The sequence below is a fragment of the Dipodomys ordii genome, unplaced genomic scaffold (genome assembly GCF_000151885.1).
Source record: "Dipodomys ordii isolate 6190 unplaced genomic scaffold, Dord_2.0 Scaffold20, whole genome shotgun sequence".
NCBI classification, from domain to species: domain Eukaryota; kingdom Metazoa; phylum Chordata; class Mammalia; order Rodentia; family Heteromyidae; genus Dipodomys; species Dipodomys ordii.
In genome coordinates, this window is record NW_012267236.1 from 4107901 (window position 1) to 4122797 (window position 14897).

A 14897-nucleotide genomic window follows, 5' to 3' on the forward strand; every position below is an offset into this window, starting at 1 on the left:
TGATTTCAAGCCACAGGACCAACACACACACACAAACACACATTAATAAATACATAAAAAATAAAAAAGAAGGGGCTGGGAAGTTGGCTCAGTGGTAGAGCGCTTGCCTTGCATGCCTGAGGCCCTGGGTTCGATTCCTCAGCACCACATAAGCAAAAAGAAAAAAGAACAAAAAATAAAAAATAAAAAAGAAGCCAAGCATCGGTGGCTCATACCTGTAATCCTAGCTACTCAGGAGGCTGAGATCTGAGGATTGCCATTCAGCCATTCAAAGCCAGCTAGGTAGGAAAGTCCCTGAGACTCTTTTTTTTTTGGTCCGGTCTCGAGGCCTGAACTCTGGGCCTGGGTGCTGTCCCTCAGCTCTTCAGCTCAAGGCTAGCGCTCTACCACTTGAGCCACAGCACCACTTCTGGCTTTTTTCTTTTTGCTTATGTGGGGCTGAGGAATCGAACCCAGGGCCTCAGGCATGCAAGGCAAGCGCTCTACCACTGAGCCACCTTCCCAGCCCAGTCCCTGAGACTCTTATCTCCAATAAACCACCAGAAAACTAGAAGTGGTGCTGTGGCTCTCGCTCTGAGCTGAAGAGCTGAGGGACAGTGATCCGACCCAGAGTTCAAGTCCCACGACCGACAAAAAAAAAAAAAGAAAGAAATGTAACGCTTGAGGCAAAGACATGAAGTTCATGACTACAACGTTTGTATTTATCCTAACATAAATGGCACTGGATTAAAGACAGTCTGATGTACTACATCCTTTTATGCCCCTTACACACTGTTTAAAGGAGGCCGGTGATTTTTTTCCTGTTTAATCCAGTCCTGGGACTTGAACTCGGGCCTGGGCACTGTCCCTGAGCTTCTTTCGCTCCAGGCTGGCACTCCACCACTCGAGCCCCAGCGCCACTTCTGGCTTTTTGTTTTTGTGGTGCTGAGGACTCGAACCCAGGACTTCATGCCCTCCAGGCAAGCTCTCCACCACTGAGCCCCCTTCCAGCCCTCTCCTCCCCTCCCTCGTTACAAAAACAAAACTCTGACATCCTCGGGCAGATGATGTTCTAGAAAGAACCGCCCAGCCAGTGAGAGGTCTAGGTTCCTCCGGGACAGAGCCCGGGGCTCGGGTGAGCCCGGAGGCTGGCACGTCACTGGGTCAGCGCTGGGGTGGGGGCCGCGAGAGCTCCGCAGTGGACGAACGACCCACTCCGGTCCCGCGGGGCGTCACTGGGCGAACACTCCCTCAGCACGGCCGGGGCCACAGGCGCCCACTGGCGGGCGGTCGGGTCCCTGCGTCGCTCCCGCAGCCCAGGCCCGCCGGGAACGCCGGCGCATGCGCGTCAGTTGTGCGACACCGTCACTTACGGCCGGAGAGGTTGGCGCCGGGAGTTGGTTGCGCGCCGGGGAGCTCTTAGGAACCCACAGCGTCGGGGTGCGTAGCCCGCCTTCTGTCCTCTTTCCCCATTATACACGGCCCTGGAGGGGAGGGTGTTCTCCCGCGGAACTTCCGCACCCGAGGCGGCCTCCGAGTGGTGCACCGTCCCCTCCGGCTCCCCCTCACCCCGGGCGTGCGGGCGCCCAGGTGGGGCGGGGGGCGGGGCCAGGGGCTGCGTTCCTTCCTGGGGTTGAAATCTCCCGGGTAACTCCAGGCTCTTCTTGTTTTCCAAGACTGGTATCCGGTGACTGCGATCCGCGGGGTCCGCCATGGAGCCGGAGCAGATGCTGGAGGGGCAGACGCAGGTACCCGGCGGGCCTGGCGCGGGGCCGGCGCTGCGCCGGGCTGGCAGCGCGGGGCGCGCTCGGGGGCTCTGTGTGACGGCTGTTTTGTTTCCTAGGTGGCAGAAAACCCTCACACCGAGTACGGTCTCACAGACAACGTGGAGGTAACCCGCCCCGTCCCCTGTGCCGCAGCCCTGGCCCCAGAGCCAGACACAACTCGGGATCTTGATTTTACTAGGTTATTTTGCACTAGACAAAACTTGGCTGCCTGAAGGAAATTGGTCTCGAATTGTGGGTGCCTGGCTTTATTGCTAGCGGTACCTCTACTTGTCTGAAAAAACAAACTAGGATGGACGTGTAGGGAAAGGAGTAAATCCTAGGACACATGAACTAAGCAGAGCTGGGTAGGAAAATACAAGCTTCTCAGGGAAGGGTTGGCTGTTTGGACAAGGGAGAACAGGAGTAGTTCCGAGCACCAGTATGTTAATAGTTCTTCTATCTTTTAGCGATCAATTTCTGTGAATTTTCAGCCTCTGTAGGTTCAAAGAAGTTGAATGTCTGATGTCTACCGGAAGTAGAGAGCTGTATTTTCAACCCAGGCCGCCCACTTTGGTCAAAAGATTCAGTTGTATTTCTATCCTTGACTTAACGCCCAGAGTTTGCCATTTGGACTACTCTGTGCCGCTGAATAGCAATATATATTGATTTACCGCTCATCTGTTTTCATAGTGAACTTCTTTTAAAAACCTTAAGATGAGATGGGGGAGGGGGACGACACGGGGAGGGTTGGAGGCATGGCTCAGTTGGTAGAGTGCCAGCCAATGAGCAAAATCTTCAGGTACCTAGGTTGAGTCCTGATCTCCCTCCTTAATAAAATGAAATCTAACAGTGTAGCCCAAGCTGGCAGAGAAATCATGGTCTTCCTGCCGCAGTGCTAAGATTGCAGTCATGCACACCACACCTGTATTTAGTATGTATGTATGTGTGTGCTGTGTATTGGTCCTGGGGCTTGAATTTAAGGTCTAGGCACTGTCCCTTAGCTTTTCACTCAAAGCTAATACTCTACCACTTGAGGCATGGCTTCACTTCTGGCATTTTGATGGTTAGAGATGAGTTTCAGTGATTTTCCTGCCTGGGCTGGCTTCAAACCACGACCCTTGTTTCTCAGCTTCCTGAGTAGCTAGGATTACAGACCTGAGCCACCTTGCTAGGTGAGTCTTTGTTCTTGATATGATCTGTAGTAAAAGAAACAGAATCAGCATTTATGCTTTGATATTGTGCTAATTTATGTCATGTACAATATTTTGGAATACAGTGTAATAAGGTAATGTATATGTGAGTCAACCAGCCATGGTAGTTCATATCTGCAATCCCAATACTAAGGAGGCTGGAGGATCACAGTTAAAGGCTAGCTTAGGATACATAGTAAGACCTTGTCTCAAAAGCCAAAACTAAGAGAAAGTATAAGCCCAAATGAACAAACAAAAACAAGACACTCATAGGGGGAAAAAAAAAGAACTGAGTATGTGTTTTTTTTTTTTTTTGCCAGTTGTGGGGCCTGAACTCTGGGCCTGGGCACTGTCCCTCAGCTCTTCAGCTCAAGGCTAGTGCTCTACCATTGAGCCACAGTACCACTTCCAGCTTTTTCTGCTATGTGGTGCTGAGGAATCGAACCCAGGGCCTCATGCATGCAAGGCAAGCACTTTACCACTGAGCCACCTTCCCAGCCCCAGAACTGAGTATGTAACTCAGTGGTAGGGTATACTCGAGGCCCTAGGTATAATTCCAAGTACCAAAAAAGGAAAAGGGCCACCCACATGCCTAAAATCCTACTGCTCAGAAGGTTGAGATCTGAGGATTGTGGTTTGAAGTCAGCCTGGGCAGGAAAGTCTGTGAGACGCTTACCTCCAATTAATGCTATGGCTCAAAGTAGTAGAGTGCTAGTCTTGAATGAAAAAGCTCAGAGCTTCCAGGCCCTGAGTTCAAGACCCACAATGGACAAAAAAACAAAAGGCCTCCTGTGGCTCACTCATATAATCCTAGCTATTTAGGAGGCTGAGATCTGATTACTGTAGTTTGAAGCCAGCCTAATCAGACAAGTTTGAGAGACTGTTATTGCTAACATGTAAAAAGTCAGAATTGGAGGCATGGCTCAAAGGGTAGAATGCCCATGAGTGAAAAAAATTGATACTGGGATGGCCTGAGTTTAAACCCTATTACTGGCACCCCCCCAAAAAAACAAACAAACAAAAGTTATATTTACTCCTAAAAAGGTAGACAAAAGTAGAATTTGGAGATATAGCATTAAAAGAATAAGATATTATGGTATCTTCACAGAAAAAAAGCTTGAATGAAATAGAGATGAATTTCTTTTGTCAGGGAAGTTTACAGTCTAGAGTATTTCTAGTAATTGATTTGTCTTTTCTATTAGTTTTTGTTTAGCATTCAAAATAATCTAGTTATTTGGAATACTAATGCATTAAAATTTTTTTACTAGAGGATAGTGGAGAATGAGAAGATTAATGCAGAAAAGTCATCAAAACAGAAGGTGGACCTCCAATCCTTGCCAACTCGTGCCTACCTGGATCAGACAGTGGTGCCTATCTTACTTCAGGGACTTGCTGTGCTTGCCAAAGAAAGGTAATAGAATAAATTGTGTCTGCAAATGTAGATAACAGAGAAAATAAAGACTTCTCAAAGTGAAATACTGTTAGTCATGTAGAGCTGATTTTTACTATAATGTCTTTATTTTGTGGATATAAAGCTTTTTGTTGTTGATGGTTGTTGTGGGGCTTGAACTCTGGGCCTCAGCACTGTCCCTGAGCTCTTCAGCTCAAGGCGAGTACTCTACCACTTGAGCCACAGAGCCACTTCTGGTTTCCTGGTGGTTAATTGGAGATAAAGAGTCTCAGGGACTGGGCTGGCTTTGAACTGTAATCCTCTGATCTTAGCCTCCTGAGTAGCTAGGATTACAGGTGTGAGCTACTTGTGTGCAGCAATATATGCTTTGTAGAATTGAGTTTATTATCCAGTTTTAAATAATGAAAAATTTCAGAATACTTTTGTTGATTTTGCTTTTGCTGGTTCTGGGCTTGAACTAAGGGCCAGGGTAGTGTCTCTGAGTTTCGTTTTGCTTAAGACTAGCACTCTACCACTTGAGGCACAGCTTCACTTGGAGTTTTTGTAAGGGACAGTACCTAGGCCCAGAGTTCAAGACCCACAACGGACCAAAAAAAAAAAAAAAAGAAGAGTTTCTTGGACATTTCTCCCTGCGCTGACTTGGAGCTGCGATCCTTAGAACTCAGGTTCCTGAGCAACTAGGATTACAGGTGTGAGCAACCAGCACCCAGCAAATTACTTTTGAACTTTATACTTGGCTAATTTATTTGACTAACTCATTTACCATATTTACTTCAAATGGTAGTAAAATGATAATTAAAAAAAATTTTTTTTTTGGTCAGTCGTGGGGCTTGAACTCTGGGCCTGGGTGCTGTCCCTGCACTCTTGAGCTCTACCACTTTAGCCGCAGCTCCACTTCCGGTTTTCTGGTGGCTTATTGGAGATAAGAGTCTCATGGCCGGGCTGGGAAGGTGGCTCAGTGGTAGAGCGCTTGTCTTGCATGCTTGAGGCCCTGGGTTCGATTCCTCAGCACCACATAAGCAAAAAGAAAAAAGCCGGAAGTGGCGCTGTGGCTCAAGTGGTAGAGTGCTAGCCTTGAGCTGAAGAGCTGAGGGACAGTGCCCAGGCCCAGAGTTCAGGCCCCATGACTGGACCCCCCCCCAAAAAAAAAAAAAAAAAGTCTCAAAGCCTTTCCTGCCAGGGCTGGTTTTGAACTGCAATTTTCAGATCTCAGCCTCCTGAGTAGCTAGGATACAGGTGTGAGCCACCAACACCCAGCTTAAAGTGTGTTTTTTAATGACAATTCAAAACATGCCTAAAAAATGTATTTCTAAACTTTGGATTTCTTTTCCTTTACAGACCACCAAATCCCATTGAATTTCTAGCATCTTATCTTCTAAAAAACAAGGCACAGTTTGAAGACCGAAACTGACTTATTGGGAAGAAAAGAAAAATTTGGTTGCTACTGTAGATTTACATGATTAAGAGGCAGCTTTAATTGCCATGATTTTTCCCCCCATTTGGAAGAACCTTCAGGACAACAGAACTTATTTCCAGATTGGCAGAAGAGAACCTGTTTCCCTTATTTTGATTTAATCACCATACTTATTTAATGAGTGTGTTCTGTGCAATTTTTCTTAGATCATCTATAACTTTGTTTTTAAATGGCCTTCAAAATAAACTGTCAATGCCATTATGGTAGTTTTTGTTTTGTATGATAAATATTTTATAAGCTGTTTTCATGAATGCCTTTTTTTTTTTTTTAATTCTGTAGAGTTTTACAACAGAGAAAATAAAACAGCCAAGTATAATGTAAAACAGCCAGTTATTCTTAGCATTGTCCCCTGGTCTGACAAACTATCAATTCTGGAGCACCAACAAATCATTACCAAGAGCACACAAGAGCCTCCAGTGCTTTAGAGTAGTAACTTAATAACTATTATTCTCTGCAGTCCCATTTATCAAGAAGAGTAACTGCTTACTGAAATCATCTCATATGGCAACTCTGCCAATTAGAAATTATTATTCCCATTTTGCTGACGAGGAAACAGATTTGGAGAAAGTTAAATGCTTGCTTAAGACAACATTGCTGGTAAGTGCTTGAATGGGAATTCAGTACATTTCTGCCAATGTGTTGCTGATGGCAAAGCCTGTGTTACTTAATGTTGCTGCCTCTCTTTGCAATATAAATACAGTACTTTTGTTTTGAATCTGTCTTACTGTCCCCTGTGAAGAAAAAGATAGATAGCTCACTAGCTCTGAAAACAGGAAATTGAAGACAGCCAGGAAAAACATTGATGAGAACAGTGGGTCTCCAAAGGGGGTGATGGTGCCCCTCAGGCCCACCACGCACTTTGGACATTTAGTGAAATAAGGACATTCTAGTTACTTCAACTGCAGTGAGGTGGAATTCTACTGGCATCTAGTGGAGAGAGCCAGAGTGCTGTTAAATATCTTAAAAGGTGCTGGATAGCCCATATGCCTTCCCTTTTACAATTACCCAGTTCATTTCTTCCAAAGTTGAGAGTTCTGCATTGGAACCATATTAAAGTCTTGTGTCTTCAAGGTGAAAATATTAAGGCCTTTGTAGATTTAGAATTGTAAAGCTGATGAGACATGCATTATAGTTCTCTGGCATGAGATTTAGTTCTCTTTAAACTGACAGTTATTTAAGTAGGATGGACTCTCCTGGGAGAGGTGATACTATGATTTGAGGTTTTTTGTTTTGTTTTTTTTTCCCAGTTGTGGGGCTTGAACTCAGGGCCCGGACACTGTCCTTGAGCTTCTTTTGTTCAAGGCTAGCATTCTACCACTTGAGCCACAGCGCCACTTCTGGCTTTTTCTGTTTATGTGGTACTGAGGAATGGAACCCAGGGCTTCATGTATGCTAGGCAAGCACTCTACCATCAAGACACATTCCTAGACCCAATATTGTGGTTTTGATTTACATCTGTAAATATGTATATCTGAATAAGAAAAATCTGGAAATAGTTTGATCTGCTTATAGTAGTTGTCTTGTTAGTCTATCAAAATTTATTTTGGTTGCTTGGTTTACCCATTAGTGAATCCATCAAAATACTTTTAGTGATGTTTTAGTGATATTCAAGTAAGTAATTGGAATCAGGCACTAGTGTTTTCTTTTGTTTGGGTTTTTTTTTTTTTTTTTTTGTCGGTCGTGGGGCTTGAACTCTGGGCCTGGGCACTGTCCCTCAGCTCTTCAGCTCAAGGCCAGCACTCTACCACTTGAGCCACAGCGCCACTTTGGTTTTTTTTTTCTTTTTGCTTATGTGGTGCTGAGGAATCGAACCCAGGGCCTCAGGCATGCAAGGCAAGCGTTCTACCACTGAGCCACCTTCCCAGCCCCGTAATTTTTTTTTTTTATTAAAGCATCAATAATACTATTATTTTTAGCATTGGTTCTTCAGTTATATCAGTTCTAATTGGGAACTTTTCAACAAATTAATAAACTATATAAAATAATAAATATAAAATGTATCAACACTAATTTGTATTTTATACTATATGTGTAAATATATGTTTTGGAGAGTACATCTGGAGATTGTAATTTAATTGGGGCAGAGCCTAGGTTTATGGATTTGATGAAAACTCTAAGTCTGTCTAATACTTATGGTTAAGGAACTACTTTGCTGGAATTATTTCAGCTTTGAAAGCATATATATATAGCCGGGCGCTGGTGGCTCACGCCTGTAATCCTAGCTACTCAGGAGGCTGAGATCTGAGGATCATGGTTCAAAGCCAGCCCAGGCAGGAGAGACCGTGAGACTCCTATCTCCAATAAACCACCAGAAAACCGGAAGTGGCGTTTTAGCTCAAGTGGTAAAGCGCTCGCCTTGAGCTGAAGAGCTGAGGGACAGCGTCCAGGCCCAGAGTTCAAGCCCCACGACCGACAAAAAAAAAAGCATATATATATGTGGTACACTGCCTAGTTTTACATTTGTTCCAGTGTTGTTTTGAATTATCTTCAAGATAGGGCCTAAATTACTAGATGGTGAGTTTGCTCCTTTTTTTTTTCAGTAAGGGAGGCATGCCTCTTGGTGGCAGTGTCTTTGCATTCATCATATGGCCAGGAACAATGCAAAATACTTCCACATGAATTGTCATCCAGTCATCAGTCCTGTGAGGCAGTTTAATATTTTAGAAAAAATGCATACACTTTATTAAGATATCACTTTATTGGGTATGAGAAACATAAAAAGCTGTACATATATAATATAAACAACTAGATGGGTTCCTCAGTATGTATATACCAGTGGGATCATAACCACCCTCAACCAAAAAACATCACCCTCTAAAGTTTGAAGTAGCCGGGCGCTGGTGGCTCACGCCTGTAATCCTAGCTACTCAGGAGTCTGAGATCTGAGGATCGCGTTCAAAGCCAGCCGGGGCAGGAGAGGCCGTGAGACTCCTATCTCCAATAAACCACCAGAAAACCGGAAGTGGCTCTGTAGCTCAAGTGGTAGAGCGCTTGCCTTGAGCTGAAGAGCTGAGGGACAGTGCCCAGGCCCAGAGTTCAAGCCCCACAACCGACCAAAAAAAAAAAGTTTGAAGTAAGTTTAGTTTATTTTTGTGTTTCTGGGGCTTCAGTCTAGGGCCTCTTGTGATAAGCCCAAGCCTAGGCTCAAAGGTAGGTTTAATTTTAGTATTTCATTTTTAGGTGAGGAAAAAGATTTGGTTAATTGCTTAAGTTTACAGAGAAAGTGAGTTTAGTGTAGAGATTCAAGTCATACTTTATGCTGCACTACCTCTCATGTAAGCCTAGAATTGATCTAGGGCTTATAAGCCATTTACCTGGTTGCTCTCTGAGAAAGGGAATTAGAGACAGGGATCATAAATCACACATACTGAATATTGTTTTTTGTTTTTTTTTTAAATTGACAACAGTTATCCAAGTGAGTTCTTTTTTTTTGGTGGGGGGGCGTCCGGTTGTTGGGCCTGAACTCTGGGCCTGGGTGCTGTTCCTCAGCTCCTCAGCTCAAGGCTAGTGCTCTACCACTTGAGCTACAGCCCCACTTCTGGCTTTTTTCTTTTTGCTTATGTGATGCTGAGGAATGGAACCCAGGGCCTCAGGCATGCAAGGCAAGCACTTTACCACTGAGCCACCTTCCCAGCCCAAGTGTGTTCTATTTTAGTGTGTATAGAATATCAATCATAATAACCCTCTTACCAATCTCCCTTCTTCCTCCTAGAATTCCTTTTGTGTGTGTATCTGTTTGTGTCTATCCTGGGGCTTGAACTCAGCCTAGGTTCTATTCCTGAGCTTTTGTGCTTAAGGCTAATGTTCTACCACTTGAGTCACAGCTCCACTTCTGGCTTTTTGGTGGTTAATTGGAGATGAGTATCTCATGGATTTTCTTACCTAGGCTAGTTTTGAACCCTGATCCTCAGATCTCAACCTCTTGAGTAGCTAAGATTACAAATATAGTCTATTCATATCCTGCATATGAGGGTCCCTTAATTTTTCTACCAGCTTTCAGAGTTCAGGTCCTGGTGAACACTGTCCAGTGCCTTAGTGAGTAGATGGTGAATATCACCTTGTCCAATAAGTGGGTCAAATAGTCAGTTTAGAAACTTCTGTATACTTTGGTGGAATAATGTGCTACTGACAATTATAGTATATAACAATTTCTATCCTTTGTATACTTAATGAATATATTTAGTAAAGCAATACAAAAAAATAAGAGGAAAAATATTCTTAATTTTTGTTTGTTTGTTGGTTGTGTGGCTTGAACTCAGGGCTTGGGCGCTGTCCCTGAGCTCTTTTTGCTCAAGGCTAGTGCTCTACCACATTGAGCCACAGAACCATTCTGGTTTTGTGTTGGTTAATTGGAGATAAGAGTCACACAGACTTCCCTGCTTGGGCTGGCTTTGAACCATGATCCTCATATCTCAGCCTCCTGAGTAGCAAGAATTACAGGTGTGAGCCACCAATGCCTGGCAAAATATTCTTAATTTAAGAATGAGTTTTTAGGGCTGGGAAGGTGGCTCAAATGGTAGAGCACTGGCCTTGAGCTGAGCTGCTGAGGGACAACACCCAGGCCCAGAGTTCAGGCCCCGCAACTGACAAAAAAGGGGGAGGGATGGGAAGTTGGCTCAGTGGTAGAGTGCATATAAGGCCCTGGGTTCAATTCCTCAGTAACACATAATCAGAAAAAGCCAGAAATGGTGCTGTGGCTCAAGTGGTAGAACGCTAGCCTTGAGTTGAAGAGCTGAGGGACAGTGCCCAGGCCCAGAGTTCAGGCCCCATGATCGACAAAAAAAAAAAAAAAGAATTTTTAAATTATGTTGGTGGGTAAGGCCAGTAGAATATGTAGAATATATCTAGATTTCCTAAAGGAAATAGCCATCATGACATGGGGGAAAGTTGTTTGGATAGATTATGTAATTCTGATGAATTACAGGAAGTATATTGAACCTCTATGATTTCATGTAGGATGATTGTGGAATTTTAAGATTTATAACTTCCAGTTAGCAACAGAGTAATTGTAAGAAAAGAATAAAATACTGTAGCCAGATATTTTCCTGGACTATATCCAAAAAAGCACTAATAAATTGAAGGCTTGATACATATTATGAAACTAAGAAATGAAACAACAGAGACATGGATCAAGTGGTAGAGTGCCATTATGAGAGAAAAAGCTGAGCTAGAAAATGAAGGTCTAAGTTCAAGTACCAGTACTGGGGGGGGGGGGGGGAAGGGGGGGAAGAGGAGGAGGAGGAAGTGCAGCAGCGGCAGCTGGGCCCCTGTGGCTCATGCCTGTAAACCTAGCTACTCAGGAGGCTGAGATCTGAGGATCACAGTTCAAAGCCAGTCAGGGCAAGAAGCTGAGATCTGAGGATCGCAGTTCAAAGCCAGTCAGGGCAGGAAAGTCCATGAGACTTTTACCTCCAATTAACCACCAGAAAACTGGGAGTGAAAACCGGGAGTGGCGCTGTAGCTCAAGTGGTAGAGTACTTGCCTTGAGGTGAAGAGCTCAGGGACACTGCCCAGGCCCAGAGTCCAAGCCCCATGACCAAACAAAAAGAAAAAGCTCACACCTATAATCCTAGCTATTCAGGATGCTGAGATCTGAGGATTGCAGTTCAAAGCCAGCTGGGGCAGGAAAGTCTGAGAGACTCTTATCGCCAATAAAGCAATAGAAAACAGGAAGTGGCACTGTGGCTCAAGCGGTAGAACACTTGCTTTGAGCTGAAGAGCACAGGGACAACACCCAAACGTAGAGTTCAAGTCCCACGACCAACAAAAAAAAGAAAGAAAAAACCTATAACTGAGAATTGTTAAGAAATTTTTGAGTATAATCTGGGTACAGTGGTTTATGTTTGTGATCTTAACTATTGAGTAGGCCAAGATTGGGAGAATCACCAAGTCTGGCATGGATGAAAAAAGTTGATGAAACCATATTTCAACTAATAAAAATCTGAGTGTAATGGAGCAAGTATATCATTCCAGCTACATGAAAAGTGTAAACAGCTCTCCAGGCATAAATGTGAGACTTTATTAAAACAAAACAAAATGAAAACCCTAAAGCAAAAAGTGCTATGGCTGTGTTTCAAGTGGTAGACCACCAGTCTAGTAAGTGCAAGGCTCTGAATTCAAATCCTAGTGATATTTAAAAATACTCTAGGTATAAATTGGCAAAGAAGGAATGCAATACATAGAAAATAGGCCACCCCAGCTAAAGGGGGCAGTTTGTGATGAAAATTGTTCCTTAGAAAAACGTGTCTGGGCTGGGAAGGTGGCTCAGTGGTAGAGCGCTTGCCTTGCATGCATGAGGCTCTGGGTTCGATTCCTTAGCACCACATAAGCAGAAAAAAAGCCCGAAGTGGCACTGTGACTCAAGTGGTAGAGTGCTAGCCTTGAGCTGAAGAGCTGAGGAACAGCGCCCAGGCCCAGAGTTCAGTCCCCACGACTGGACCCCCCCCCAAAAAAAAAAAAACCCAAAAAACAAAAACAAGAAAAATGTGTCCAACTTTAAAGAGTTTGGATATTTTTATTTCAATTATTTTATTTTTGGAAATCCTCAATATTAACAAGTATGAAGCCAGATGCTGATGGTTCATGTCTGTAATACTAATTACTAGGAAACTGAGATCTGAGGATCATGGTTTGAAGCCAGCCTAGGTAGGAAAATCTGGGAGACTCTTATTTCCAATAAACTACTCATAAAAAGCCAGAAGTGGTGCTGTGGCTCAAGTGGTAGAGCAAGAGCACTAGTCTTGAGCACAGAGGCTCAGGGACAGTGCGTAGGCCCTGAGATCAAGTCCGAGTACCAGTAAAATAAAAGTATGAGGAAAAATGTTTTATGTCTATAATTTTATTATAAAACATTGGAGAGCAACACATTTTATAGAAATCACTAAATATATGAAATACTTGGGAAGGATCAGGTACAGAGTTATGTATTTAATAAATTTGGCTTGTATAGTAGAAAGCAAAAAAAATGATTCTAGAGTGTCAGATTTTTCCATACTCAGGGTTTAGTGACCTTTTCAGTACTCAGGGCCTTGTGCTTTTTTTTTTTTTTTTTGCCAGCCCTAGGGCTTAAACTTGGGGCCTGGGCATTATCCCTGACTTCTTTTGCTGAGCCACAGTGCCACTTCTGGCTTTTTCTGTTTATGTGGTACTGAGGAATGGAACCCAGGGCTTCATGCATGCTAGGCAAGCACTCTACCACTAAGCCACATTCCCAGCCTGGGCCTGGTGGTTTTTGGGCAGGTGTTATACTATTTGAAACCATACCCCTGGCCTGTACAGTACAAGTGTTAGTTGGAATCAAAATTATTTTATTGACAACTTTTTTCTCAATGTTAAACTTTTCTCTCAACCGTGTGTGTGTGTGTGTGTGTGTGTGTGTGTGTGTGTGTGTAAGCTGGTTCTGGGGCTTGAACTCAGGGCCAGGACACTCCCTGAGCTTTTCTTTTTTTTGCTCAAGGCTACCAGTCTATGTTTTGATCTACAGTTCTACTTCTGCCTTAAAAAAAAATAATTAGAGATAAGACTCTCAGGCTTAACTGTCCAGTTTGGCTTTGAACCATGATCCTCAGATCTCAGCCTCTTGAGTAGCTAGGATTACAAGTATGAGCTACTGGTAGATGTCTTTTTGTCTTTTGTCCAAAATCACTGTGGTATCTTTTAAAATATTTTTATTTTCTTTCTGCCTTTCCCAACTCCCCACCCCCTCAGTGTATGGGGCAGAATCTAGTGCCTTCCACATACTAGGCAAGCACTCTATTATTTAGTTACCCCCAACTCTACAATAACGGTTTTTTGATCCATAGAATGTCAGTGAAATGGAGACCCTAAAGTTATCTGTCAGATGTGGAAAAGTAAAATTAAAAAGTAAGTTGGCATTTGTAGCTCAGGGATATGGTACAAAATTCAAAAGAAACAAAAGAATACACACTGAAGAAGTTAATGTCTTGTCTATCATGTACCTTAGCCTTCCAAACTATTGATGTTACGAGTTTGTTGCTTGCTTGCTTGCTTGCATGCTTGCTTGCTTGCATGCTTGCTTGCTCCCTTCCTCCCTACCTCCCTCCCTTTCTACCTACCTTCCATTCTTTTTTGTTTGTAGTGGGGCCTGGGTGATGTTCCTCAGTTTTTATGCTCAAGGCTAGTGCTCTACCAACTGAGCCACAGCTCCACTTCCAGTTTTCTGGTGGTTATTTGGAGTTGAAGAGTTTCAGGACTTTCTTACTCCTGCAAGCTTTGAACCATAATCCTCAGATCTCAGTCCCATAAGTAGCTAATATTACAGGTGTGAGCCACCAGCTCCTGGCTTGTCAATAGCACCCACCTAATGTTGAATTAAATTACTACTTTGGAATGAGACATAGGGTTGTTGCTAGAAGCAGAGAATGATAAGAACAAATATTTAGGAAGAACAGCTTATAAAGTGTCTTCAAATAGTTGGATGATTCCTACAACAAGTCTGGGAGATTATTACTGTTGTTTGCATTTGGAAGCTTGAAAGAATTGCTAGATGCCCCAGGTGGCAGAGCCAGGTCAGAAAATCTGATGTTCCCATTGAAGGGCCTGAAATAGGAAACTTTATTCATTGTATCTTTTTTCATTGTATCTCATTCCCCAGTAGGTTTGGAAGCAGAAACAGTATCAGAAATAATTAACCAGCATCACTGTTGCCATATCAGCAGTTAAGTATCTTTATCCTTCAATTTACAACCAAAAGTTGACTGCATCACTTGTTACTGAGTCTTGTTACTCTAGAAATAGTAGTATTGAATTAGAGCTCCAGACTTATTTTTCTATTATCCCTAATAATAGTTTTTCCCGAAAGCTGTTATCTTAGTATTAGGCCAGAGAGGGTAAAATTTGGAAGTGTATAAATTAAGATTTGGTGGACGTTTTAGCTTAGTAACTGTAGCAAAATGTTTTTTTTTTTAGGAGGGGGGGGTCCAGTCGTGGGGCCTGAACTCTGGGCCTGGGCACTGTCCTTCAGCTCTTCAGCTCAAGGCTAGCACTCTACCACTTGAGCCACAGCGCCACTTCCGGCTTTTTTCTTTTTGCATATGTGGTGCTGAGGAATCGAACCC

At 43.5% G+C, this 14897-nt stretch overlaps 1 protein-coding gene across 2 annotated transcripts; it reads left to right on the plus strand.

The window, feature by feature from the left end:
• The first annotated feature begins 1321 nt into the window (after positions 1-1321).
• On the plus strand, positions 1322-6026 carry Dpy30 (dpy-30 histone methyltransferase complex regulatory subunit). Of its 2 annotated transcripts, none has more exons than XM_013013505.1 (5): positions 1322-1419; positions 1656-1727; positions 1823-1870; positions 4204-4346; positions 5685-6026. In XM_013013505.1, exons 2-5 carry the CDS (start codon positions 1692-1694, stop codon positions 5755-5757), a joined length of 300 nt encoding a protein of 99 aa, XP_012868959.1. In that variant the 5' UTR covers positions 1322-1419; positions 1656-1691; the 3' UTR covers positions 5758-6026. The 2 variants fall into 2 exon arrangements, with proteins under 2 accessions (XP_012868959.1, XP_012868960.1); XM_013013506.1 differs by having other exon boundaries at positions 1359-1419; positions 1637-1727.
• Positions 6027-14897: the final 8871 nt, after the last annotated feature.